General features: G+C 39.0%; 1 protein-coding gene across 4 annotated transcripts in view; it reads left to right on the top strand.

Annotated features, from left to right (window-relative positions):
• TEX10 (testis expressed 10) overlaps positions 1-27,304 on the top strand; it is a 53,033-nt gene that overhangs the window by 20,580 nt on the left and 5,149 nt on the right. For 3 of the 4 annotated variants that reach the window (XM_066992687.1, XM_013181160.3, XM_048079554.2), the window contains exons 8-12: positions 1,757-1,932; positions 3,619-3,796; positions 15,229-15,317; positions 16,451-16,584; positions 27,054-27,134. In XM_066992687.1, the coding sequence (XP_066848788.1) occupies positions 1,757-1,932; positions 3,619-3,796; positions 15,229-15,317; positions 16,451-16,584; positions 27,054-27,134 (658 nt within the window). The remainder of the gene's footprint in view (positions 1-1,756; positions 1,933-3,618; positions 3,797-15,228; positions 15,318-16,450; positions 16,585-27,053; positions 27,135-27,304) is intronic. The other variant, XM_066992688.1, reaches the window with a different exon arrangement.

Consider the following 27,304-nt stretch of genomic DNA (forward strand, 5'->3'; position numbering starts at 1 on the left):
GAGTTTGTAGACAGTGCCAAGATAGAGGGAATGGCATGTGCTAAATGGCAGGGCTTCAGTTCAGAGCAACCTGGTGATGAAGCTTGACGTTGGCCAAGAGAAATCGCATCGCATTTCAATAAGGGTATGTATTCAACTCTGCATCTGGAGCAGAATAAAGTCATGCACCAGTTCTTGCTGAGCAGCAGCAGTAGTAGCAGTTAAAAAATAGGTGCCAAGCTGCATATAAGTTCATAGTGCATTCCTCTCATGAGTAAGGCAAACCATTGTGGTCTACAGTAGGAGGAACGTGACCAGCAGATTGACTAAAATTCTTGTCTTTGCTGAGTACTGGTGAGGCCATACTCATAATGCTGTGTCTGGTTTCAGCAGGATCACATTATTCATTCAGTGGAGCTGTGCTGTGCAGCCTAAGCTTCAGGGCACCATTGGTAATTCTGAAGTAAAGAGCTTCAAGTGCAGTTCGACTTTAAAAAGTCACAGTAGAAAGTTTCTCTCTTGACATTTCTTCATCCTGAATTTTATGTCAAATTTCCTTAATTGCTAATCCTGCAAATTCAGCTAAATTATTTTTTCCAGTTGTCCTTTATGCTTCCTTTCTACTGTGTTTCTTATGTTTGCAGTGTGTAGCTTTGTGTCACTGTTCAGGGGAAAATAAATAACTGTATTAGCTCTGTATGGCTTATAGACAGTGAGAGTAATGGTATGGTTTTGTCTCTGCAGTTTTTAGTGTAATTTTTTTAGTATACATATGTAACATCTATTAATAAAGTGCGCGTCTTTTAATAAGAGTAACTTCAGGAGAGCCATGTTTGAAGTAATTTGCCTGCGTGCCATAGGATTCAGTGCTAAGACAACAAATAGGATTCAAGAATTCTTCCTTTAATTATTGTGTTAACTGTTAAGTTACACTTCAAAAAATTACTTTTAAATTTGAAAAGTGTGAGTAAAAGACCTACCTGAAAACCTTCATTAAAATAATCCAGTACTTACTCATTGATTATATAATAAAAAGAGAAATATAATAAGATCAAAAAAGGGAAAGCAGCATTCTCTGATCACCCAGGATTCATTTTGGAAAATTTTTACTACTTTTAGTCTCACTTTTTCTTAATATTACTGCTTTTTTAAATCATCATTCCTGATTAAGAAATGAAACTGGCTAAAAAAATGAGGGTTTGGATGTTTTGGAGGGGGGCAGAAAAGATACTTTATTGTGGTTGACAAAAATAGTTGATTTACTGTAGCATTTGAACAGAGAAAGAAAAGAAACTGAAATCATGTTATCGACTCCTATTTAAAGCAACCAGTTCTAGTTGCTCATTCTGTTTTAAGATTTATCTGAATTGAAGCGCCAAGGCATCGGTAAAGGTAGAATTGAATTTGAAAGTCTAGTGATGAGTAATGGCTCGACTGGGGAGTCCAGGAGTAGTCAGAATATGGTAATAATATAAAATGATAAAAACTAATGAGAAATGGAAACGTTGCTTTGCCAGCATACGGTCAGTTCACACACTTTCTAAAAAAGCTGTAAGTATGTAGTGCAAAAACTGGACCAAATAAATCCTTCTGTTATAACCCTAGTAGCGTACCAATGTGCTCACATCTTCAGGTGAAATATTCTAAGCAAATCATACTGTCGCAGTTTATTGTCATTTAATTATACCTAACATTAAAGCAACTTAGTCAAGGCTGGAAAAGATAAGTTTTTTTGTTTGTTTCTGATTCCCCAAAATAATTTTCCCTCTTTCTTTAGAAGTCGAAGTAAAGTTTTATCTCGTTGGTTGGCTGGTTTACCTCAGCAACTTGCTCTGCTTGGCTTGAGAAACCCCGAGCTTTCAAATCAGCTGATTGATATCATTCATTCTGCTGCTTCTCGTTCAAACAAAGAATTATTACAAAGTTTACAAGCCACTGCTGATCAAATATACGGTAAGACTTTGCTCTACAGCATACTGATTTTTTTTTTCTATCACTTTTTAGGAAAGTTGCAATACATGGAAAATAGAAGTGTTTCTTAGGTGAATGTGAAGTGTGTATTGTGGGGGGGAGATCAGTCACCTACAGTGAAGGTTAAAAGGAATGATGTATCATTTCCTAAAGGCTGGCAAAACGGTTAAAATGTGCAGTTAAAGTTATCAGGACCTTAATCTGATAGATAAATCAGAAACTTCAGTTTTTGTGAAGTCTGCTTCTGGTAGTATCGCTTCTTTTTTTCTTTTTTCTTCCTTCTTCAGTGTTAGGTATAGTGCTGTACCTTCAGTAAATTGTATAGACTCTTCTATAATAGCAGCTAGAAAAGATGAGGGGTCGCTGCATGAGATACTTGTGTGAAAGTTTTTGTGTATCTAAAATGTTGGCGTTTTGATGTTCTAATACCACTTGCCAAAATTTTCCAAATATGTTTTTTTTCCTATTCACTTAATGCATGCCGCTCCTTTTTGAAGCTGAAGCCTTGCCTGAAAGTGGTTTAAGTTCTGTGGGTCCAGGGCACTTCTTGCTTGTCATTACGTAAGGAAGGGGGAACATAGTCTGTTGGGTTGTGGACTCCTACTTGTTGTTTCAGGAAACACAAACAATAATATGTTATTGTTATTAAACGCATACCTTGCTTCCTTTCTGAAAGCGATGAGTGAAATAGATTCTCCTGTTTACAAGAAATAAAATGTATTTGGGTCCGTCAATGTTTCTGAAGAAAACAGTCCGTCAATTATACTGTTGTAAGAATTTTATTCCTGTGATGATAATAAATTGCCTGTTAGCACCTATGGGCTTTTCTGCTGAAAATGAAAATGTTCTCTTCTCTAGAATTGCATTGTTGTGCAGTCTGGCAATTTTGTTGTAAGTATTGTGATAGATTTAGGCTATTTTCTTGACCGGGGCTCATAAAATAAAGTGGTATCATCTGTTTTCAGTTTAAAGATAAGCTTCTACTTGTTCTTGAAGATATGAAATCGGAAATGAGACAGTGGATTTCTGTGCTTAAAAATCAAAAGACAAAATGTTTCTATTTTTATTATACTTCAGTTTAAATAAAACGCTTCTTGATTTTCTTTTTTTTTCAGTTACGGGCTCAGTTCTTTTCAATAGTTTGTGGTAGTAGTGCTGGATCTAAGTGTGTTCTGATACTCGTTTCTTGAAACATAGCAACTGTATATGTTTCATAGGAAACTAATCTAAATATAACTTGTAACCCAAGTTTTTGTCACTAGTGTAGAATCAGCTTCCCTAGAGCATTATTGCAGAAGAGGAACTCCATGGAAGTTTGTTTACTGGAACACAAGGAGAGATGCATTTATAAAAATAATTTTCATAGGGCCTCCCTAGGCATTTGCGCAATGAAGGACATTTGTTTTTTAGTTAATTAGGAAAATACTGTGCAAGTGAAAAGTGTTTGATTCTATTCTTTTTTAGCATTGTTTTGTTATAATTTTCACTCTTCATAATTTCCCGCTGGCCTTCCATACTGCTTTTGTTACCCTTGCTTCCTCTGCTCCTCAGTTTTCTTCGACTTACGTCTCATTCTTCCTACACTTACAAACTTTAAATACTTCAGTGACAGTAGGAGAAAGCTATGTTTTGTGCCTAGCTTTTAATTCATTCTTTGTATGTTTTCAGACCCGCTAGATGGCACTCTGGTTCTGCTCCCAGCTGAGGCTCAGCGGCGGCTGGTTCAGCTGGTGTACTTCCTACCGTGCCTCCCTGCCAGCTTGCTAGCTTGCTTGAGTCGCTGTTGTATTATGGGAAGAATGTCCTCAGAGCTGGCTGCCACTCTTATTGGGATACTGCGCATGAGGTAAAATGCTTAACCTGTGCTTTAGTTTGCTGTAAAAACGTTTTGAACTTCCTAATTGGTTTGCACTGCGTTAAAACACCAAAGATAACACAGAATGTAAGAATTAGCATCGTGAAGTTAATGCTTCTGTCAAATTTTTCTCCTGGCCTTATATTGAGTGATTTTCTGCAGTGTTTTATATCAAAATCATATTCCTTGTCTTTAAGGTCATGCACTGTTGAGCGCTCTCTACGCTGAATGTTATCACTGGTGGTCTTTGTTCTGCCACGGATTGCAGCTCTTCCTCGTAAATTCTTAGACTTGACCTTGTAAATGCTTTGACTTCACCGTGTTTGTAGTGAAAAATAACCAGGCAGTATGTATTCTCATGTTCTGCTCTCTTTTAAAGTTTTTAAAACTTGCTCCTCCTATAGTTACCACATTTAACTGTAAATTGTAGTTGCTAGGCAAGCGTCTTCACAGAAATCATTCACACACCTGTTGTTTTTCTCCTGGCTTGAGCACATTTGACTATGAAGGTGGGGAGAGATTGCTGTTCCACAGAAGTGAGCGGAAGGATTGCTGGGATTTCATGGCATTATTTTGCTTTGCTGCTTCTGGAAAAAAATACGCTTGCTTTTTTCTGTTCCTCAGTGTTGTTGGAGCTTGGATAAATAAATAGGAGTTAGTAGGCTTGTATGAATTATGATCTACTGCCAGATACAGACCTGTTGATAATAGCCATGTAAGGTGACTAAAGTGATGGTGATAAAATTTATAATACTCTCTATATAATGTGTTACGGCTATAAAAGTGAAAATCTGTGTAGTTTTGGGAATATGCATCTCCAATTTTATTAAAAAAAATAAATAATAATCTTTGCCATATACTACAAATTCAGTGACAAACTGACCAAATGAAAGGCAGGCATTGTGAGAACTGAAGATGGTAATAAGCACTAAGGTGCTTTTTTTTTTTTTAATTAGATCTTATCTGATTTTCAGTGTGGGAGATTTTTACAGTAATAGTGTAGCTGAAGATTATCAAGAAGGTGCAGGTGGTCTGGGGGCATTTGATCCTTTTGGCAGAAGATGAGAGGGACTGCTGGGGGGCGGCATGCTTACCAAAAGTAGGTTACATCTTGGCAGTGGAGGAGGAGGAGGAGCAACTTTTCATTTTTTCAGAAGTGCAAAGAAAGTCTTTTGATCTTAATTTATGGCATTTGGAACATGCTTTAGATGAAGTTGGATTCAAAGATTGTGGGTTATCTACCTAAGAAGTTGATCTGAAATAACTATGAAAAATGAAGCTTGGAAAAAAGATTTTAATCTTGATTGAGCATTGTTTTTCTTTGGTAAGGTAGTTCCCACAGTGTTAAGAGGAATCAGTATTATAAAAATAAAAGGAATCTGATCAGTTTTCTTCAGAAACATCTGAAAATAATGCAAATCCTTGTAAAGATTTGAATAACCTTGTTATAGACAAAGTGAATGTAACAGCATTGAAAATACTCTCACCTATGTTGCCAACTTGAAAGTTTGTGGTAGAAATTTTAAAGGACTTGAAAACAAGCTTGATTTTTTTCAGCTATGGCTCAGCTTCTTAATATGTAAGTGAAACTTACTTTTGTTGTTGTTGTTTTGTTTTTTATGGTCATGATCATAGACTTTTATGGTAAGAATTTCAACATAGGATGCCTTTAAGAATTGGAGAACCACGATGATGTCAGAAATTTTAGTGGCTGCTGTGAAGGAGATGTCCAAAAAAAATTATTTGGGAGCATTGTCTGGTGGCTAAGATTAGCCACCGTGCATGCAAAAACACTGAGATAAGTAACAATTAATATTAACTTCTCAAGAACAGAAAAGCCTGATGCATCTCTTTGCTTGGGAAGGGATTAGTGCAGTGAAGGGAAAAAAAAATCGTCCATTTTCTAGATCTGAACTTTATCTGGGCTTTAAGAACTTCATCACCTGTCATTGCATGCAGGATACGTGAGCTAATTTTCTAGCTCTTATCATCAGTAAAGCCTGACTGGATTATTGTGTCCAGTTTCATGGCTTGCTTTTAGATAATGATATGGACAAACTGGACTGAATCTAAAGGAGAGCAGATGAAGAATGATAGTCTGTAAATTGTGATAAAGGGGAATGGACTAACAAATTAGCATTGTTAGGCAAATAAGACTGGGAAGGAGGGGGAACTTGTCTTTGTATGTGTAAAAGGCTGTTGAAAAGGGTGGGAGAATGCGGTTTTAGCAGGATTAGAAATATTAAATGGGAGAAAATCATCTGCTGAGAGTGCTAGCAAGATTTTCCAAAAGCAGAGAGACATACTGGAGTAGACTGTAGGAAGGAGGTATAGAATATACTTCACAGCAGGTATTTATGTCTCCATGTCATGGATGGCAGAGGTAAAGCCTTAAAGGAATTAGTAGGGGCTCGGTAACTTCTGGTAGTCATTTACAGCACTTGTGATTCTTTGAATTAAACATGGAAGTTCTTGAGGTGAACAGTACTATACCAAAATGTATACAGCTTCACAGCTCAGTGGCACAGTGTGGTTCATGGAACGTTTTCTGTAGTTTCAGATGATGGTGGTGTTTAAAGAAACTGATACAAATCAGTCCGTTCAGAGACCTCGCTTATGAATAAAAAATGTTATTGTCGCTAGATGGCACTGTTTTCCTTCCGTTACGTTTTCGTTCAATTTTGTGATGGGGGAGTTCTTGTAAATCTCTTTTCTTCTAAGCCACCTGCTTATCTGTTGTGCTTTAAATAGATTGCATTCAGTAGCATCAGAGGCTCACTGCTGTATTTGGCAATTGTTTTTAATTTCTTTTAAAGCTTTTATTTCCACATTACTCTTGACTGGCAGATCATGTACGTTCTTACGTGCATCAGAGAATGCACATACATACCCATGTCTATTTGCCAGGGAGAAGCCACAATAAAGTGGATTTGATGAGAGTACATATGGATGATAATAAGACTGTTACAGTTATTCCAGGAACAATCATTATAAGATGAAGAAACTCTTACATATCTTTCGTGTGTGTACATGTGTGTACAAACTATAAAAGTAGATAGTAAATGTATCCAGATGGCTTAAACCACAGCCCTGTCATGGTACCAGGCAGTAAACATTAAATTTAATTATTGCATATTAACTTTGGGAAGTTTTTGTTAATTGGAAATGGATTTTGAAGGCATCCTGTAATTTCCATTTTTAATTTTTGTGATGGTGAAATTAATAGCCAGCTGGTCTGCAGGAGCTGACCAAGTGAGCCATGGTGGACTCTGTGTGCCGAGAATCAAGATGATGATGATGGTAATGCCACATGTAACAGGAAGTTTTCTGAGCATGGGAGGGTAATTACCTATACTGTTGTATTGCTAGAAGAGTTCCTGCAATGCTCTTGGCTTCTATGCGCTACAGCTCTTCCAGATAGCACAGGGCAAGGACCACCCTGAAATTAACGGTGGCTTAAATATAGCCACCCTGTCTTGGATGCTGACAGTTCAAAGGTACGAACGTGGCCATACTACACTGCTTGCTCTCTGTTGCCAAAGAACAGGACTTGCTGCTGGTCGGTTCGCTAGGATAGATGCAGTTGATGATTTTCAGGTGAAAATGAGGGAGAGAAGGTGGTGGCTTGGGTTAATTTCCCTGCCCTTCTTCTGCAGTGCCTGCTGTGTGCCTACTGGGTGGGTCCTGAGATGTAAGTAATTCTAAATCCAGTCAGGTAGGGTTTTGAGAGATGGAGGTGTGCCAGACTTATGGGGTATAAATCCTTCTCCCTACTCTTGTTCATACACCAACAGGGGCGAGGAAGGGTGTGGAGGTACACGAGAACAGTCTGTGACCTCAGAGTGAGAGAAATGAGAGGTAACAACTTCTTGGAAGGAGTTAAGTTCTCTGAGTCACCTTCTGATTTAAGACTCTGACAAGCTGAAATTTATGGAGACAAATGGAAGGATACGGGAAGTATTTTTAAGAGTGTTTGCACTGAATCTGCAAGGTGGGGTTTCATTATTTAGGTGGCATTACTTGGATTGAAGTATTGAGACAGACTTTTGTCTTGATGCAACGTGCTGCATTTCTAAAAGAAGTAATGTAAAAAAATATTCTTGATTTTGTGATTTGTTGAAATAGATTGTAAATACATGAATAGCAGTTCTCTACCAATTAAAGAATGGCTAAAATGTGTTGGGCAGGGAATATGTAATGTTTCACGTAAGTGGAGCTTAGGTTTGGAATTCCAGTCGTAACTTCATCTTGACATTGAAGTCCTGGCTGATTGCATGAGGATACAGTTATAGAAAGATAAGGAATTCCCTCCAGGAATTGAAGAAATGTATTAATTATGAGTCGTCTAATAGGGATTAAGGTCATAAACCTTAGCAATATTGTAAGGTAGAGGTAGAAAGAGTTTTCGGTGTGATTGTTTGCACTTACTTTCTATGTTTGTAGAGAAGATAGGCGATTTCAGAACAGTTTTAAAGGAATAGCGAAGTAAATGCTTGGGTTTTGACTGCTTTTTGGAAGACTGTATTTGAGGCAAATCTTTCTGTTAAATATGGGCCTGTATTAGATGTTGTAAATGTACTTTCTTGTATGTGATTGATTTTCTTGTTTGTCTGACAAAAGATAGGTCTTATCTTTAAATACCAAAATCTATATGCTGTACGTATCAGAAGCTAACAGTTGCAGAGGAATATCACCTGTCACCATTTGGTAGACTTATTAGTTTTGTTTGGTAGTTCTTAGTGTCTTTGTGGTGATTGAATGACAGATGCACTTGCAAGGCCCTCTGCTTTGTATAAGGTAGGATACTTCAGCTAGTTAATATATAATCCAAGTACTTAGTATGAGGCATTTTATTCTATGAAATACAGATTAAGAAATGCAGACTATTACCTTGTGATCAAATAACTAAGATATTAGATTGCTGACTTTATGAGGAAAGTTCTTGGTCTCCTCTTAACGCGTCTCGAGATACAAGTAAGGAAAATCTATTCAGCAGAATTACATAAATGCAGTTTATTTATGTGCCTTACTTGTGCATAATAGTTACGTTTTTAGAACGTTTTATCTATTGGAACAGAGTGTCTGGAAATTACTTCACTGTAGCAGAGAGAGAATCGGACAGGTAATATTTCACTGCCTATATTTAAATGAAACAGTGTGGGAGGCAATTAATTTATAACATTTATCTTTCGAAGTGGAGTATTCAGAAGTGGCTCCAATGGCTTCAAGCAGCCATTTCTTATTCCTGTTGGGCTCTCTCCTTGCTGGGGTCTCACAAAGAATTGCTGTTTTCATTGCTGTAGAAAAAGGAGAAAGCTGAGGGCCATACACAGAAAAGCTGAGTGCTCTCTCCAAGCAAGCCATAAATCGTGTGGGAATTCCTAGACTTCATAGGTTTGAGATAACTCCGGGGATAACGTGCATTCTGCTTGTCATCACTTTAAATGGGCTATTTCCTTAAGAGATAGTGACTTTAAAATATTCTGTTGCTTTCCAGACAATAACGAGGGAGCTCAGTTGGCATCACATCAAGGAAGTGGGCATGTTGGTTCCTGCTACCCTCAGGAATCTGGTGCTTAGAAAGAACTGGAATGGACTTTTACCATCTGTTGGTTGAAAGATGTGAAATTCTGTCTTTCCACATAATTACTCAGATGTTCTAGGGCCATAGTGGAGTTTAAATTTTTCTACAGATACTTTCTTTTGGAGTAAATGCTATTATTTTATTTAGTTGTCCTAGTTATGGGGTCTGCAACCTTTGACAACGTGGCTTGAGGAGGTCAGTGAGAGTGTAGGTAACTGGGAGCCCACATGCTACTTTATTAAAGACTTAGTGAATGCATTGTTGTAGACAAGGAAAACATTATATTCCCAAAAAACATTTGCAATCCAGACAGAACCTGGAGAGATTATTGTAACCCATTGCTGTGAATGAGAGGTTCTTCCTCACTGAAAATAAAACACCACCCCACCACCACCACCCTTACAAGTGGTACAAAGGAAAGTCAGCTCGATACACCTTGAAGAATAAGCTGAAAATCATACTTGTATAAGAAGGCATCGTAATTATGAATAGGTTCTTAAGAAAAATATAAGAATAATGAAGTCTGTGTTCACTGTGAAGGGCTTTTTCTGGCTCTATTTCCACACCCCACAATTTTGACACAAATATGAGGGAGGAGAGTTGAAAAAGGTAATAAAAATGCTTAAGGCACTGTTGAATATAAACTAAAAAGAAAGATATGCTTTCAGGAATCGGGCATTTCCCTGACTGGATGCCGCTGAGGCCAAAGGGTAAAAGACAGATCTGTTTTGCTTGCTGCAGGATCAGGAAGGATCTGCAGTTGTCTACAGTCAGATCCCAGGGTGTGTTACAGCGCGTTCCTTCAGCCAGATCTGTTCAGCAAATTTCTTTTTCTTTGCTCGCTGTTAGGTGAAGTGTAACGCTTGAGAAGGAGAATGCTAAGCTCGTGTTTAAGGACACAGCCCTCTAAATTTGTCTCCAGGTTCTTGTTTGTGGTTTGATATCCCCTAACCGAGGGGAGAAGAATTACGCTGCTGCACTTAAAATTGCAGCAGGCAGTAAATGCCTTGTGCTCATTAGTGAATGTTCCTTCTGATTTGGGCTGGCACTTATAATGTGTAAGCAATTTTTTTTTCTTCACACAACTTTTGCAGCCCTAGAGCAAATGAGTAGCTGACAAGCTTACTTTTAACAATGCATAGCTCAAATTGTTATTTTCTTAAAATAGGATTCATATTTTTCTCCAAATCCCTCTTAATTCCTTGCAGATGTTTGTTGTATTTTGCCACATCTCCAAATGGAAACACTTGATCCTTGAAAAGGCATAATGGAAGTTTAAAAAAAAACAACAACAAAAAAACAGCTCACACTCACAAAAGATTGTCCGCATATGGTAGTGTATTAAAGGGAGAGGAAAAACTCTTCACTTGCTCTCGTAGTTTGTGTTCCAGACCCATGCTACCTGGAACTGAGTTGGTGTGAATGATGGGGAGATGGGGACACAGTTGGAGAAGTACTCAAATATTCAAGTTTTTATAATTTCAACATCTGTGCGGCAGTCTTGGTTTCCTGTCCCTTCCAAAACCGGTTTGAAAACCGAGTGTTGATCCTCATTAACAGTGTGACATGCAACTAGTTTGATGAAGCTGATGCAAGAACCTGAGTTTATACGTTACTGCAGTTGTGTTTTAATGTGACTGAAATTAGTTTTCATTAAAGCTAAACAGAAATAAACTATGCCAAAGCTGAGATAAATATTGGCACAAGGCTTTTTAAAAAGGACAGATTTTACAGCCGTGCACGCTTAGGTTGAGGAAAATGTCTTCTACTTTTCTTCCATAAAGGTGCAACAGTTCTGGTATGGTACTTCCTTGTGGTTTTGTTCCTTCCAGTGTGTTTCGTTATTTATGTGCACATAGCTCTCCAGAATGAGAATGAATGTTGTTTTACCTTGCAACCCTGCGATATAGCCCCAGACTGAAAATAACAGCACAGACAAAGGCATCCAGGTCTATCTGGAGTTAAAAGTTAGCAGGAAATGATAAACGTTGTGCTTTGAACTGCTGCTGTCATTGAGAAATACGGGCTACACTAATGGCAAGAACAGCAGTGATTTTTAAGTTAATTGGATTCAGCTTTTCTTTTAATACCGTTTGGTGTACGGAACAGGTTACCTAAAGGTGCACTTCCACAACTCAGTAGATCTGTTCTCGTGGAGAGCAGATAACCTTATGGAAATTACAGCACGGAATTCATCACAGTTAATGTAGGTTTGGACTAGCTGACTGGAAAGGTCTCATTCATGCAATTTGATAACAGGCTCCCATTGTCAGGAAAAATGTATGCAAAAAAGGGAGGGTGCGGTAGCTTGTCACCTCTTTTCCATCTATAAATCAGGTTTTTGTTAACTGTCTAACATTTAATTTATGAGCATTTAAACATTTTAACATTCACGTAGTTCTTAATTATCCATGGTAGTAGCGTTAATGTACTTAACGAAGATCTTTGAAAAAATTTGTGGTTTTCGTATGTCAGCATCTGTTCTAGAATTAAATTTCTTTTGTTCTATGTTCTTTACCTTATTTCTGGTTTGCTTTAGCATGAATCTCACAATTGAGTAGCTTTAACTACGCTATAGACACTTGGATTCAGAGGTAATTGAATCAATCCAAGGGTAATTCAAAGCTAACTGATTAGACTTCTTAGTTTAAATAAACTTTCTCTATGCTGTAGTGCTATTCTTGCACTTGAAATACTAGAAAGGCACGGGTATAAGTCTTAATTTGATATTGATGTATTTGTGAGATTCTGGTTGTCTTTGATTTCATGATCTCAGGTTATTTTTCCGTGCACCAATGTGTGCTAAATGCAGCATGCTCACTATGGAGGAGTATTTTCATAATGCTTAGCTTTGCCTTTGTCCCTGTCCTGCAGTAGAAGACTCTATTTTTTTATTTATTTTATGTCCATACCTCACTTGGAAAATAGGGATGTCCATTCTGTGGGGTTTTGTGCCGTATTTTTCACAGCAGTAGGAGATGGGGAGGTGATACCTTACAGATGAGGAACAGAGGCAAGGAAAACGTGAAACATGGAAGTACTTGTTAAATTTAGGAATTCACAGTGAAACAGGAGCTGTTTTTTTCAGAATATTTAGCTTTTTCTGTCTTGAAAGCAAAGGATTGACTTCGATTTCTCTTTAAGTACAAGTGGAGCACTGGAGATCAGGTGGGTCTGCGTGCTGCTCTTTAGGATACTTGAAGCTGTGTTACTCCACAGCTGTTACTCTTTTCAGTCTTCTACTCACTTCTGAACTGTTGCAGTTTTGGCAATAACTTGCAGGAAGAAAAGCACGAGAGAAGCCTCTACTATGAATAATAGGTTTTTCTTTTCTAAAAGACATTTAGTACCTAATGTGACGATACTCTGAGAAGTGTTACCTCACTCCGTCCTCCAATTTTAAGAGGTCCTTCGCTTATATAGCATCTCAGAATACAGATAACTGTACAATCCAGTAAAATCCCTAAAACCTATTTGTTCACCTGAATTTGTGAGCTCCTTCTTTCTTATTTTCTGTCTCATGCCTCATATGCTGTGCATGTTATAGGTAATAAGGCAGGAGCAGGTCAGAGCATCCTTCGTTGCATAATCCTGATAAATCCATTCAGCTGTGATTTGAATGAGGCATGATTTTTTATAGATTTTTTTTTTGGAGAAAATGACACAATAGATTTTTTTTAGAGAAAATGACACACAACATCATACTCCAAAGCATACGCACAAAGAGGCGAAGCTGAAGATTGTAGGCAACTTTCTCTGTCACTTTCTAAATCGAGTGTTCGAATATTTTTAGCCTTAATGCTCTTGTAACATTGAGGCTTATTTTAATGTGTATAATAGCTTTGGCTTTTTAAAAAAGTAAACTGTAATTGAATTTCAGGATTCTGTTTTTGTATGTGCGTGTGTCAGCGTAGCTCTGCTTGGAGATGAGTGTTAAAAGCATTCAATAGCTCTGCCAGGGTTTGGGATCAGGCACTGCTCCCATGCTCCCAGGGCAGAAGAGCAGCAATTCTCTCCGCTTCCTCTTGCGTACACATCAGTGACACTTACCATGGCGTGCTTAAAACCCCTGTCCTGTTTTGTGAGTGTGAAAATAGTCACATACAGGCGTCAAACCAAAACTGGTGAAGCGTTTGGAAAATTTCTGGACATTGAGCTGTACGCTTCCAGATCCTACACACGTGCAAGCTCACGTAAGGAGAAAAAGCAGTGGCACTGTTACGGACAACAGATCTGCATACCCAGTACACTGTCCACAGCACAGGCTGTGAGCAAGGTGCGTAGGAAAGAACAAAAACAGGGTAAGCAGAGCTCTAGCACTCAATTCAACCCCCAGAATGATTTTTTATCTTCAGGGATTTCCTGATCTTGTTGTGGTTTGTGCGGTTTTTAGCCTGCAGTGAGTTTCTGTCCATTATCTGGAGTTTGTGTAAAAGTTTTGCATTCACCGGTGCTTTAGTGAAGAGTTTGACACATCCGCTAACTGTTTCAAGGAAAAAAGTGTTTTTTTATTATCTTAAATTTGATTCTGACAAGCTTTCTCATGCAATCCCCTACCCTCTTCGTGGGAGGAGTGAGCACTCAGTCTGTATTCACTGTCTTCATGCCACCAGTGATTTTGTAGACCTCGATCACTTCCTCTCTGTGATGTCTGCAGGCTGAAGAGCACTAGTGTAGGCAGTCCTAGGGTGGATGCTGTTCCGTGCCTCTGATCGTTCCCGATGTGCTGCTGCGACAGCTTTTCAGTTCTAGTGTGGTCTTTGAGATGAGAGGGTACCAACCTCCACGTGGTATTCTTGGTGGTTTTATTCCCAGAGCACGGAGCTGTGAAAACTTCTTGGGAAGCAAGCTTTCGAGAGCTCTGTTACCCCTGGGCAAAACCACTTGGGATGCTTGGCAGAAAGGAGTTGGGGGAAAAAGTGAACCGAGGCAGATAGCTGGCTTGGGAAGTTATATTCCAAAGCACTGAAATTTAGCAAAATTGCAAGAAGGTAGAGCAGCAATCTCTTGGATCAAAGGTCGGTAGCCTGCAGTAGAAGTGCCAGCAGCAGCAGCAAATGAGAAAACTTGAATAATACGCATTTTGAGGAAAGTGTGTGCGAGGTATGTGCTGTCATCTCCTGGCCTTCTCACGGTTCTTTGTTGACGCGCAGGCAAGGCACCTCCGTTTGACGGTGTCTTCGTTTGCTCTGAGCTTCCACGGGGATGTATGCTTTTTAATTTGAGAAACAAAAGTAGTCTTCTTACGGATTGCCCCTAAAAAGTGAAGTGTCAGGCGGCTTTAATAATGGGTTTGCTGCTGTCTTTGTATACTGCTCCTTTATATGCACTAAATCGCAAAGCAAGTTTTTAATTTAGTTCTGTGTTTAATAGCTTTAGCTGCTCTGAAGTAGACAATGAAGCTGCTTTTAAATGGTATCTATTGTTCCTGTAAAGAGTTGTATCAGAATTAGTGGATATAATGAAAAAAACAGTCCAGCTTTGTAATATAATGACTTTTACCAAATAAGGGAAATAAAAATAATTTAATTTGCTGTGTGTTGGCTGTTGTCACTGTAATGAAGGTTATACCAGTATTTATAAAAGATTGCTACCTCAGTAATTTAATCTACATAACAACCTAAGCTTATGTAGGGGCACAAAATGCAATATTGCTTGTCTTGAAAGAGCCAAGTCCTGTTTTTGAAGCTGTTCAAAATGCTACTCTGACAACAGCGGTGAGAAACAGGAATGCTAAAATTAACAATTTAGTCATGCTAATTGATTGTATTATGCAAGGAGGTTGTGAATTCCCAATTATATGGTTTTTAATAACCTATCTACTATTGGTTTTGTGTAGATCATCCTTTGCAGGCTGGAAGTGCCAAGTGCAGGATAATTCGGTGAATGATGTGGACTATTTCAGCTTCTTGTTTTCAACCCTTATAGGTAATCCATGTCAATGTCATAATTTAGAATTAACAAAATGAAATTTTGTTTTGTTAGTCAATTGCTGGATTTAATTTGGAATAAATGGTATAGTAATTACTTCCTGAGAGTAGTTCTAATCTTGTTGCTTGTTTTTGTTGTGGTATATCCTTTTTTATCTTGATCTGATTTTTGACACCCTGTTTTTTTTTGCTTTCACTTGCCATTTGGGCTGAATATTTGCGTACTTTTTCTTGATGTCTAGCAGATTTCCGCTTAAAGAATGAGGAAAATCTATATTCAGCATATGGCTTGAATAAGATTTTTTTCGGTTTATTTAAACGCATTTTATTGGTTCATAACAATACAAACGAGTGCCTTTTGGATTTCCTGTGGATGTACTTGCGCCATTAAAAACATTCCATCAGAATAAAGTAATCAAACTACATTGAAGTGAGCTGCCCATGGTTGTCATGTGAACAGAATGACTTCTGCTGCTATATTCTTACTCAGATACAAAAATAATTCTGTTCTGTGGTGATGCAAGTTTGAGAAGTTACAGTGGTTAAAATGGCATAATGGTACTTGGAAACGTTTCCCAGTGACTTGCCCTGTGGTAAAGAGAATCATTTGTAACAGCCACTCTGCATTCAAAAATTACCTTTTCTTTATAAAGCATCGAAGGCAGCTGTACTGATGATGCAGAAAATGGAAGCAAAAATGAAGTGACTGCTTTGCAGCAGTAATTCTGTTTCACCATAACATCTAATACCTGGCTAGAAATAATTAGTTGAATGAATTTTTTTTGAACCTCTGAGGCTGTATTAGGAAGTTCCTGAGTTACTGTGAACACCTATTGAATTGTCTTGCATTATATCTAGTTTTTCTTTTTTTTTTTTTAAAAAAAAAAAGATAAGAAGTTGAAAATATAATGTGGGCTTTGTACTGTCCTGTAATATACCACATTATAGTTTAAATTGGTATTCCCTTGGTTGTTAAAGTATAGGTATTTTCTTTTGGAAATCAGAACTTGTATTTCGATACACAGTTATGTGGACATAATTTAAAAGACAGTTGTCTGTCAATGACAGTGTTAAAGTAGAATAGTGCATGGCTTGACTTGTGATGCTGTTGTACTGCTTCTTTTTCTCTAGGGTTTTCGAGAGAGGAGTTGACTAGTCTCCAGGGCATTAGAGGAAAACCACACATTAGCCAAACACAGCTTTCACCTGTCCGTCTTTACCTAACTGATCTGGACCAGTTTTTACACCACTGGGCTGTGACAGAGGTAATACATCAACACTGATTCTAAATGACAGCATTGAAACTCAAAATGCTCTTTATCCCTTTTCCACAGATGCCTAAACTATTGTCATGAGTTGAAAAAGAACGAAAAATATTCTAGTTGTCAAGCTGCTAATGTCGTCTTAAAGCTATCAGATAATATTTTGAGGGAAGGTGCTTTAAAAGGTGAATATTCAGACATGGTATGCAGAATGGTGCTCATGAAAAAAAACGGGTAGAAGCCTCAGTGGGAAATTCTTGAACATTAATAAGATGAAGACCAACGTTTTGGCTTTCAAGAATAAACTACTTGTAAAAGTGTTAATTATGAAGAGTTTTCTTTCAGAAATTCCTTAGTTAACTATAAAACAACTGCATTAAATGAGATTTTTACTTCGGCGTAATATTGGCATTGGTGGTTTAGAATAACTTCCGATGCTTAAACTTTGATTAAACTTTAATCAAAGTTTACTGGATTAGAAACTTCATTGTGAATTTGGTATCTGTTTGTAATGTCGTAAGTACTGAAAACTAAAAGCTTAATTTTATTGTTGGTTCTGAAGGGATCTGAGCCACCAGACTTTATACAGAACAGGTGAATATTGGTCTTTGTTATGGCCCAACTCTTTATTGCTTAGCCTGTAGAAACCACTTCAAGCTGTGAAATATTTTAATGACATGACAATTTTATGGTATTTATGAATTTTGTCATGAATACAGAAAGGAAGAATATAACACCTGTATGATATATGTTGGTATTTTTTGTTCAAGAAAGCAGCATAGAGTTTTTTTCTCTGAACTTGTAAAGTTTAAGTGATGATCTACTGAAACTAATGATAGTCCAAAGCATATATTGCATGTGTGCTGTTTTCTACAGGAAATTATTTTAAGTAAACTTATTACTTGGTACCATGATTGACACACATCCTTAGATATCCTGTCTTCAGTTAGTTTCAGCTGAGGAGCAGCTGAACTTTCCTTCTCTTTTTTTTTTTTTTGTTCTCTTTCTTCTGGGCAGTAATGATGTGTTTTTTCAGCAAAATGCTTTTCTCCAGTATTGGAAGACCTGAGTGTTTTCTCTCCCTGTTCTGTACAGAACACAGGATTGTTCCTCTGTGAACTCACCAGAGGGATCACTTGCAAATCTTTCGCAAAGAGTTAGCGTAATCCTACATCTGAAGGATTTTATATCTATCTCTTTTTGAAAATGCCACCCCTTGCGTCCTCTTTCTTTCCCCTTTTTGCTTCTTCCACGAATGTATCAAAACTGGTTGAGAGACCACACAACAGGGATATTTTCACTCGGGGACAGTGAAGTAGTTGGGTTATAGATAGCTTGTTTGTGTCCTTGGTTCCTGCTTGCAAATTCGATAGGCTTGTCCTAGCACAATCTTTTCAGTGCTTTGGTGCCAGCAAGAAGAGTCATCGTGCAGAAACTTGCTTTTGTTGAGTACCTTTTCTTGGGAAAGATACAAGTTGTTCTCTCAGGTTCTCAGAAGTGGATCGCAGGTATTAAACAAAGAGCTGTGATTAGTCATGAAAGAGGATTCGGACACCATGTGGAGCATTGCAGTACCGATGCGTTTATGGGTCTGCCACAAGTCTTTTCTGGGGACTAAGTCGGGAGAGAAAATAGGAACAAAAATCTGTGTGTAAGGAGCAACGGGACCTGGATCTGTGGCATTTTGTAGATTCTTACAGTTGTTACAACTGCACAAAGTCCAGCTGGAAGTAAAACTCTAGTGGTATACCCCAGGGGCCAGTACTTTCTAACCTCTTCTTTAGTGACCTGGACGGTAAGGCTGAGTGCACCCTCAGCAAGTTTGCAAGGTGGCACAAAACTGGAAAGATTGCGTGATAGATCAGACAGTTGTCTGCCAGTCTGAGGGACCTGGGCAGGCCGGAGAACTGGACAGAGAAGAACCTCATGACGGTCAGTAAAGGGAATCGCAGATTCCTGCGCCTGGGGAGGAATTACCCCATGTACCAGTAAGTGCTGGAGGCTGACCAGCTGGAAAGCAGCGATCCAGAGGAGGACCTTGGGGTTCTGGTGGCTGACCATAAGCAAACAATGCACTTTTCTGTTCAGTAAATTTTATGGGGGGTCTCTTTTCCTTGTGTTTTTCCTTATTGAGCACTGTTCTCCTGCTTCAAACATATTGAGCTGTATTCTACTTGTGTTCAATTTGCAAACAAAATATTCTGGGAACTTTAGTCCAGAAGAACTTAAGGATTTGGGGGCCGGACCATTTAAAATTAAATAAATCCTGGCTTAGAAAAAAACTTTCAGTTCCTCAAAATTTGCCAGATATTGCACGGGAATACTTTCTATAGAGCAAATAGTTTCTACCAGGTATGGAATAAACTGCTCTTCTCCCCCCCAAAAAAAAACAGAGCTGCAACCTTTGGGGAGAAGAAAACTACCAGGAAATTATGAAGATCTTTTTAGAAATTCTTGAAAGACAATGTGATCCAAAGGCAAATGTGATGGGAAGTGCATTGGGTTTGGGGCTGAGGCATGGGTGAGCTCTTCTTTTCCCGGGAGTGAGGGAAGTAGGTTTGGAGACCACTTTCTTCAAAGTGGATGTAGTTCAAGGTGTTGGTGCTGTTGTTGTAAAGGTGGATGTCTTTCAAATCTCAGTTAATTTATCGTCAGATGATTTCTGCGTCTACTTGCAGATGCGTCTGTAGTGGGAGCGTTGGAGGCACTAAATCTCTTTAAATCAGCTAGAAACTTGGCCAACTTTCCATCCAGATTTCTATGTTCAATGGAAAACTTTTGCTGGGAGAAAAACATGCAACAACCAGTAGTATTCAAGTTTTCAGTCAGAAAACAAAAATACCAACGAGAAATGCCTCTGTAACACGGTGCCTCTCCGTAACTGTTCCCTCGCCTAGGCGGGGAGTTACTTGAGGCACTGGGTGTCTTCCCCTGTGCTGCGGCCAGGTGCATGCTGTGGTGTGCAGCGGCTTTTCAGTAAGAGGAAGGCTTTTTTACTCTCATGAGATATCTGAAGTGCTGTCCCCCATTCACTGATACAATTTCAGATTAATTTTTTTAGCTGCTGCAGAAAATTCTTTCATTTAGATAAAGTGCTACAGGAAATAATAAACTCAGCTTTAATTAGTCACGCTTCTGGCGTAGCTTTTGGTGGAATTGAGCAGAGGCACAGCCTCTGAATATTGAATCTTTTTCACTTGCTGGATAAGCAAGTTTATGGTGGTGCTGTATTATTAAGCAAAATATTTGTAGTAGTTTTGAAAAACATCTAGTAAGTGAAACCAGCCTTTCATTAGCTGCAGAGCAGGCAGCGTCCTGGCCTCTATTTATGTTGAGAGTTGTCTCTCTAAAAGAGTTTTGATGTTGTGTAGTTACAATTCAGGGTTTTCTCTTAAAGGAAATCTATTTTATTGTGGATGGAAATAAAGAGCTGGTGGAGTTAGGGTTTGACAGCCTGGTTTCTTATGAATAAATGAGAATTTGGTGATCAGTGGTAAGATGAAGAATCTGTTAGCCATCCTTCCTACTCTTTTCCTTCCACCACTAGTTCTGTCTATACCGTTGGCTAGTGTTTGGTGCTCTGCTAAAAGGATAAAGCCTCAGGTGGTAGTTTCCTGTAAGTCGTATGGAAATGAGCAGCTGGAGGAGAAGAGGCTGTGGATAAGCACAGAGCAGTTTATAACCAGGTGTAAAGGAAAAGAGTGACTTGAGGCATTTTCAGATGGCAGTTTGAGTGTGCTGTGACATGACCACACGCTACCAAGTGCAGCGGGTAAGCAGAACTGGTGAAAGGGCCAAACAAATGCACTTCCAGTAGGAGTTAATGCTTCTAAGGGGCTTGTAACAAAACCCTTCTGAGGTGCTTGCTGGTTGCACGTTTTGTCTAGAGAGCAGTAATTGGTAATACTGCAAATCCAAAGCCACGTTCCTTACTTTGTGGAGGCTTTTAGGTAATGGCGATTTTCACTCGAGGAGCAATCCTTAAGAAAAGCGTCCCTTTAAATGCCATTTGGTGTAGCTGTAAAGGTTAATCTTCATATTTTGTCGGAAAGAGCTGAAATGTAAATGTGGAAACCTTGGTTCATCTTCTGGAGCAACTTATACTTAAAATGACTTCTGCCTTATTAAAGCCAATTATTTACAATCATATCCCTGCAGCTAAAATAGCTGGGGCTCCAGAATAAATTGTTGCAGCCCGAAGGGCTTCAGACTTGGTTCATTTTAACTGTGCCTATAGTGTCTGTCGGTAATATTGTTCACTCCCCTGTAATTGAATTGCTCTATCAGAATCAAATGAAATAGTGCCAACAGAAAGGAACAGATTAACAAGGTAACAGCGTATACATGATAATTTCTGCTGTTACAATATTTGATGTTTGTGACATTTGAATGCTTGGGGGGGGAAAGCAAACCATCATTCTGAAGGTCTGCTTGAAGTCTGGGTTCTGGGATTATATTCAGCGCATAGCTGACTTGAAGGAATAAAATAGCAAAATGTTTCAGAGCAATCATTAGTAAACTCAGCTATTAAGAGAAGACTGGAGTTCAAAAATATTGGGACGTATGTAATGTAATATGCTAAAGTGTGTCAAAAGTGGAAAAGTTTTAAAATGAAGTAGTTGTGCAGGCTGTCTCTGCGCTGACACGCTATGGAAAATTAAGACAAAGCACAGACAGCAGGTCAATGCATATGAATTAAAGTCTTGTGAGGATGTCGATCTTTAGAAGTAAGAGGTGGAGTTATGATGCTGTATCTTAGCTTTAAGCAGAGGTCAACACTTCAGAAATTACTGTAATTTTAAGACGTAAATTTTGAGTTGAAATACCTGTAAGATTTCAGCTTATGGTCTTTATTGAGATACCAAGATCAGAGTTTCACTGGGGAGAAAAAAACAACTGAGTCTAAATAGTCTGAACTAGAAAGACACTGATTTTTACCCTCTTTGAGGTAGGGAGATTCTGTATAAGCCCATTACTGTTTTGTAAAGATGCATCATATCCAAGTTTAATATTTAGAAATAAAAATGCTTTTTTTTTGAAAAGTAATGCAAGCTCCTAAGAAACAAAACAGAGAAATTATATAAGTAAATGGAATCCCTCTCAGTAGCTCTTTTTTAAAGATGTCTTCCATAATTTTCTTAAGATATAAAACTTCAAATAACAGTATTTAGGGCCAGAGCTTCACTGTACCTGTATCTTGTATCTCCAGCATGTCTTGGGCCATTTTATCACTGACAGCTGATACGTTACTGCGTGTTGCTAACGTGAATTAATGTCTCCATAGTTACTGTGCATTATGCTATAAATTCACATCCTGTTTTGTGATACCTAAACTAAATTTGCTCAAAAAAAACAGGCTTTGTGAGCCAAGCTAGCTTCCCAGGTGTATGGTTTTCAGTGTTTTCAAGCTCTTTTGCTTGGAGAGGGGGCAAACACGTGAACCAGACCTTTGCTGTTTTTCAGGTATGGCTTCATCTCTTTCTAGACAGCACATTAGCTGTTGAATATAAATCCTGTTTTTGTCAAAAAAGAAATAAATAGTAGAGAAATCTGTCATTTTGCATTAGAGCAGGACTGCAGCTAATAGCTCTTTGCCTCCTCGTAGCAAATCTTACCAGACCCAGATTGTGACACGTGACCAGGCTGTTGCACAGCAGGTGAGCAGTGGTGATTGTCACCTAGCCTTTTGTGTCCCATGGGAAATAAAGATAACTTCACTTGGTTTAGGAGACTTTTAATACAGATTTAACATCAGACTGCATGCCACAGCCTAGGAACCTGCATGTAGGCAATTACTGCAGTTCAACAGATGCAAGCTGGGTTTGTGCGCTGCAGTTCATGTTTCCAAGCCAGTAATTGGACATTAACCATGCTTCATAATCCATCTAATCTTTGGAAATATGTACAGTATAAAGATGTAGAACATAATATATGTTCTTCATCATTTGTAGTTCTTTTGTCTTCCTCTTCTGTTACCCTGAGAGTAAAGCTAGACATGGTGTTTTTTCCCCTGTTGCACAACTATGTAATGTTCTCCTGCAGACTGCATTTCTTTTTTTTAACCTAGGTTTTATTTTCTGGGTTTGTTTTGTTGTTGTGATCGCGTGGGTTTTCTGTGTTGCTTTGAGTCACTGAATCAGGAATACCTTTCACATCCGCCCCTGTGAGCTTAGCCAAGGCAGGTGAACAAAGATCTCTTGGTGTACGCAGCTTTCTCAACAACTCAGGGCACTGTTAATATTGCCCTGTCAAATCAATTTATTTCAGAAAGAGAAGCAGCACCCGTCAAGGGAGTACACTGTCTGATAAGCTAGGGAGCTCCGGGAGAAGCTGGCCAAGCTTCAGACAACAAGCTTCATTGCCTGCCCCATCACCTGAAAACTTCTCGTTTTCCACGCTCCGCGGTAACATGTTACACGGGGTAGGGTCTCGCTTGAAACAGTCATTTCACGAGGGCTTGGGAATTGACTGCAGAACAGCCTGTTATATTTTAGTTACCGCTCTTTGAGGTGGATGTCGACTTGAGTTGAAAAATGCATTTTAAAGTTCACATTAGGATATAGTGTCTGGTGTTTGCCAACTTTCTTTTAGAAAAAAATCACTGCTCTGGGGTCTAGAGGGGCTCTGGTCAGGCTCCGTATAGCGGCTAGCTAAAACACTTGATTCATTATTTTTCCTGCCTGCTTGGATCCTCTCCGTGCTCATACTTGTGCGTATCTTCAGTGGAAAGTCAGTATTTTTCTTTGAAAAAGGGAATACTTGGCAGCATGATTAAACTTGAAATAATACGCAGATTTTTCACTGGGCAGTTGCTGATAAAATATTTCCCTTGAGGCTTTTTGAGCCCAGAATCTATCACGTTATGGGAAACACGGAGTGAGTTAGGGAGTGGGAACAATTAAACACATGAACAAAGCCTTGCTGTTGGTTCATCTGTTACCCTTTTTGCTTTTGCCATGAGGGCTCAGATTGAGATTGGGCTTCCTCCTGTGTCTGTCTTTTGGAGTTGAGAGCATCAAACAGATGAGCAATATTAAACTGATGGATTCCTCTGTACGTTAGAGCCACAAAAAGCCTGTTTCAGATGGGATTAGGGGTCAGTTAGGTTGGCTGTCAGCAGCAAAAATGCATTTTAAAAACTCATCCACCTGAAGATGACTAAACTAGCAAGCGACTTGACCCATCTTCTGCGACCTGATACACAGCGTAGGGACAAGGGGGCTGAGCAAAGCCAGCTTCCTGAAGGCTTTTTCTGTCAGTGGGCCAAGCATGCCTTGGCAGGTGCCTTCCTCCCAAAATTGCAAGTCTACTCCATGGCTTTAGGATCCCCAAAGAGCAGAGAGCACCCCCAGCCCACCTTTCCTGCCTACCTCCCTCCATTTTAGCTGGCTGCTGTTGGGGTACGTCTTCGGTACAGCAAGCAGGGAGGCCCCTGTAGTGGCGATTGCCCGAAGCTCTAGTAGGGAACCCGCTGTTGTGGTTGTAGGGCCCGTTGGTGCGATGGGTGGCTGGGCTTGTCTGACGGATAAGGCTCGGCTCGAGAAGCCGCCGATGAACGACAAAGCCTGCGGTATTTTTTGCATAATAACTGTTAATCCCCGCATTTCAGAGCATGCTTTTCTTTGGCTTTGACTTGAGCAAATTAAGTGGGCATTCAGACACAATCAAAAACAAACAAACAAAAAAAACCAACAAATGAAACCAAACCTGTCGTAAAATGCTTGTCTCAAAAAGGCATCCCTCCCTTTCCCCCCCAGTGATCAAAAAATGCTCATTCCCTGTCCATTCACCTCAGTAATACTCTGAAACAAAATTGCCCTGGCTTTAGTCCAAAACCAATGTATGAATGCGCCAAAAATGTGATAAATGCTAATCAAATGTAAAATAATGAATCAGCTGTGACATTTTATTATGGAAATTAAACATCATGCAAACCCTTGCCTAAGGAAAATAAATTGTCAGGAAAAATACTAATTTTCATGTGATAATTAAGTTTTCTTTGCTTTTCATTTCCATGTCTAATAACGTTTCAGTTTCACTTTTTATAACATACATTTGTTATGAAAGCCATTTCGAGCAGGATTTAATTTATAGAATTGAAAAGGATCACCACTCCCACTTAATTGTATGAAAATAAAGCTTGGGTGTAGGGAATGCTTGTGCTATTTTGAGAGTCAGAAAGATTTAAAAGGTTGAAAAACCCACTTGCCAAATACTCTGCACTTTGCCACAACCCTTGTAAGAAGCTGATGTTCAATGCTGTGATGCCGGTTTTCCTTGCCAATTCTGGAAAAATCCGTGTCAGCAAATTTTACCTCATGAAATGCAACTTCTTGTTTAAGGGAGAACCTTCAGGGACCAGCAAGGCTATTCCAGGGGCATGGTCCTAAGGGGGAATGATTAATAATGGTTTTGTTAATAATAAACTGTGGTTTGCTGGGTGGGCCAGTTGAATTTGCCTCCTAGGTCTTCAGTTTGTTGACCTCGTGGCTATGTATTGAGTTAAAAGGGATCTCCCGAACTTCCTGTCTGGTGTCACGTAATCACGAGCATATAGCGTACTCCTCTGGTAAACTTGCCGAGCTCTCGAGCAACAAAAGTCTCCTGCACTTCCTCCTGGAAGTCTTTCACTGTTGTCCTTCCTAATTTCCATCCTGCCTGTATCCCAGCCAACCATGAGTACCACTGTTCAGTTTGAGTTCACCTTTCTCAACGAGGTATGACCCTGATGTTGCAGGGTACTTCAGAAATGGCCTAATAAGTAGGGTCTTAAAGAGCAGTGCTAAATTTCTGTTTGGTAGCACTGACCACTTCTATTGCCATTGTCTCTGGTTTTCCATCCTCAAAGCTATTTGCCTGCAGTTGTATCACAGTCACCTCCTAATCAGTTATGCACAGTTTTCTCCTAACTTCCAGTTGTTAAAATTCCTGGTTGCATACAGAAGTTTTATTAGTCTCCGTGGGCATGACTTTCCACTTTTGTTTCACTGAATTTCCCCGTCTGTTACTCATCAGACCCATGCAATCTCTTCTATAGGTTAGTCCAGTCGTCCTGTCTTGGCAGAGTTTCTCAGCCTCAAGCTGTCAGCCACCGTGTTTCATCAGCGTAGTTTTACCTTTTGTGCAAGTGTTACTCATTCAAATACTAGGGCACGCTGGCATCAGGGTTTGCCCTTGACAATCCCCAGTGGTAACCTCTTGTCTCAGCTTTATTGCATTCCTTGACACTGCTGAAATGCAAAAGTCTTCAGCGTGCTTCTTGGGAATACTCCAGCGTGCTTCATATTTTATCACTTTCAAATGCCAGTGTGCAGAAACAATACCATACCTAGGATGCAGCAGGTTTAATAATATTTAATTTTAAAATACACATATAGTGCCAATTCTAAGGGTATTCAGTGCAAGAGTATCTACAAAACTGTCTGGTAAATGCTCCTAGCAGTGAAATAAAATACTTGCACAATGATCTGTGTAATCCTGATCACCATTAGCGATGTTCTGACAACCTTTAGTCCATGCTCTATCGAGCAGGCATGTTAACAATCTCCTGAATTTGGCCAGCTCTAGCAGGGCTAGAAGCAGAGAGGAGAGAACAGAGAAAGCGGTCTGCCAAGGACTGCAGTGCAAGGTACCAGCAGATCTAGTAGAGCTCCCTTTGTCCTATACGGGGGCTTTATGGCATTTCATGGGGTCGTCTTCAACTTGGTGAGTTTTTGTTTTTAGTGAAAAACAGTAAGGATAAGAAAAGAAATAGGACAGTAGTCCACATTATAGGCTTGCACTGAGTTGTTTTGCTAGGAGTTGCTGTGAACTGATAGGATTTGCTGTCGTTGAAGACCTTTGAAGACCTTTTTCTTAACCTCTCTCTGTCGTGCTTCTGGACAGCTAATAGTTTGCTTGTGCTCGATAATATAAGCACCAGAAAGTTTTTGGCAGTTATTTAAAACAAGATTTCCCCTTTGTGGTACTACATTTTGTATCAACTATGAATATAACATTTTTAGTGATACAGAGGGAAAGTAGTAGCAAATGGATCTTCGCTACTTTCTTCCTTTAGATTTCTTTCCTGTCCTATTTTATTGCCTTTTTGCTATTTCTTGCTTGTTAATACTATTTAGGAGTTGTTTTCTGAATTTCTTTAGCTCAGAGGAAAGGCAGTGTAGGCTTAGCGAGGCATTGTAGGCAAATTGAGTACTTCTGGCCTTCTACTTCTGTCACATAGGTTAAAGGAAAAAAGCGGCTACCGACAAAATTAATGGTGGAGGTCATCCTCTCTTTAACCACTGAACAACTTATGTTGACAACGTTAATCTTAAACACTGACAAAAATCAATACTTTTAGAGACAAAGCTGCTGTGTCCTCATAGGTACTTTGTGCTTAGGTTTGTCAGCGAAGAGTGTAGCTGTGCAGTGAATGGTTGCTGGTTGCGTGTTTAAGTACTTACATACAACTTTTTGTTTCATTAAAACAGATGATTTGTCACAGCTTGTCCACTATACCTTCGCAAAGTCAGTGTTTTGACATTCTCCAGACTGGCATCTGTAAATATCTGGTAAGTAATACTTTGTCTTCTGCGTTAATTTCCTTGTGATAGATCTTGTGCTAGTCTCAATAACCCTTAAATACATTTCTTCCATATTTTACATAATCTGTGTATAATTTTAGTATTTGAAAAAATTTTCAACAAGATCAGTGGAGTTTTAAAATAATAGGTAATTTTTA

The sequence above is a fragment of the Anser cygnoides genome, chromosome 2 (assembly GCF_040182565.1).
Source record: "Anser cygnoides isolate HZ-2024a breed goose chromosome 2, Taihu_goose_T2T_genome, whole genome shotgun sequence".
In the NCBI taxonomy this organism is placed as follows: domain Eukaryota; kingdom Metazoa; phylum Chordata; class Aves; order Anseriformes; family Anatidae; genus Anser; species Anser cygnoides.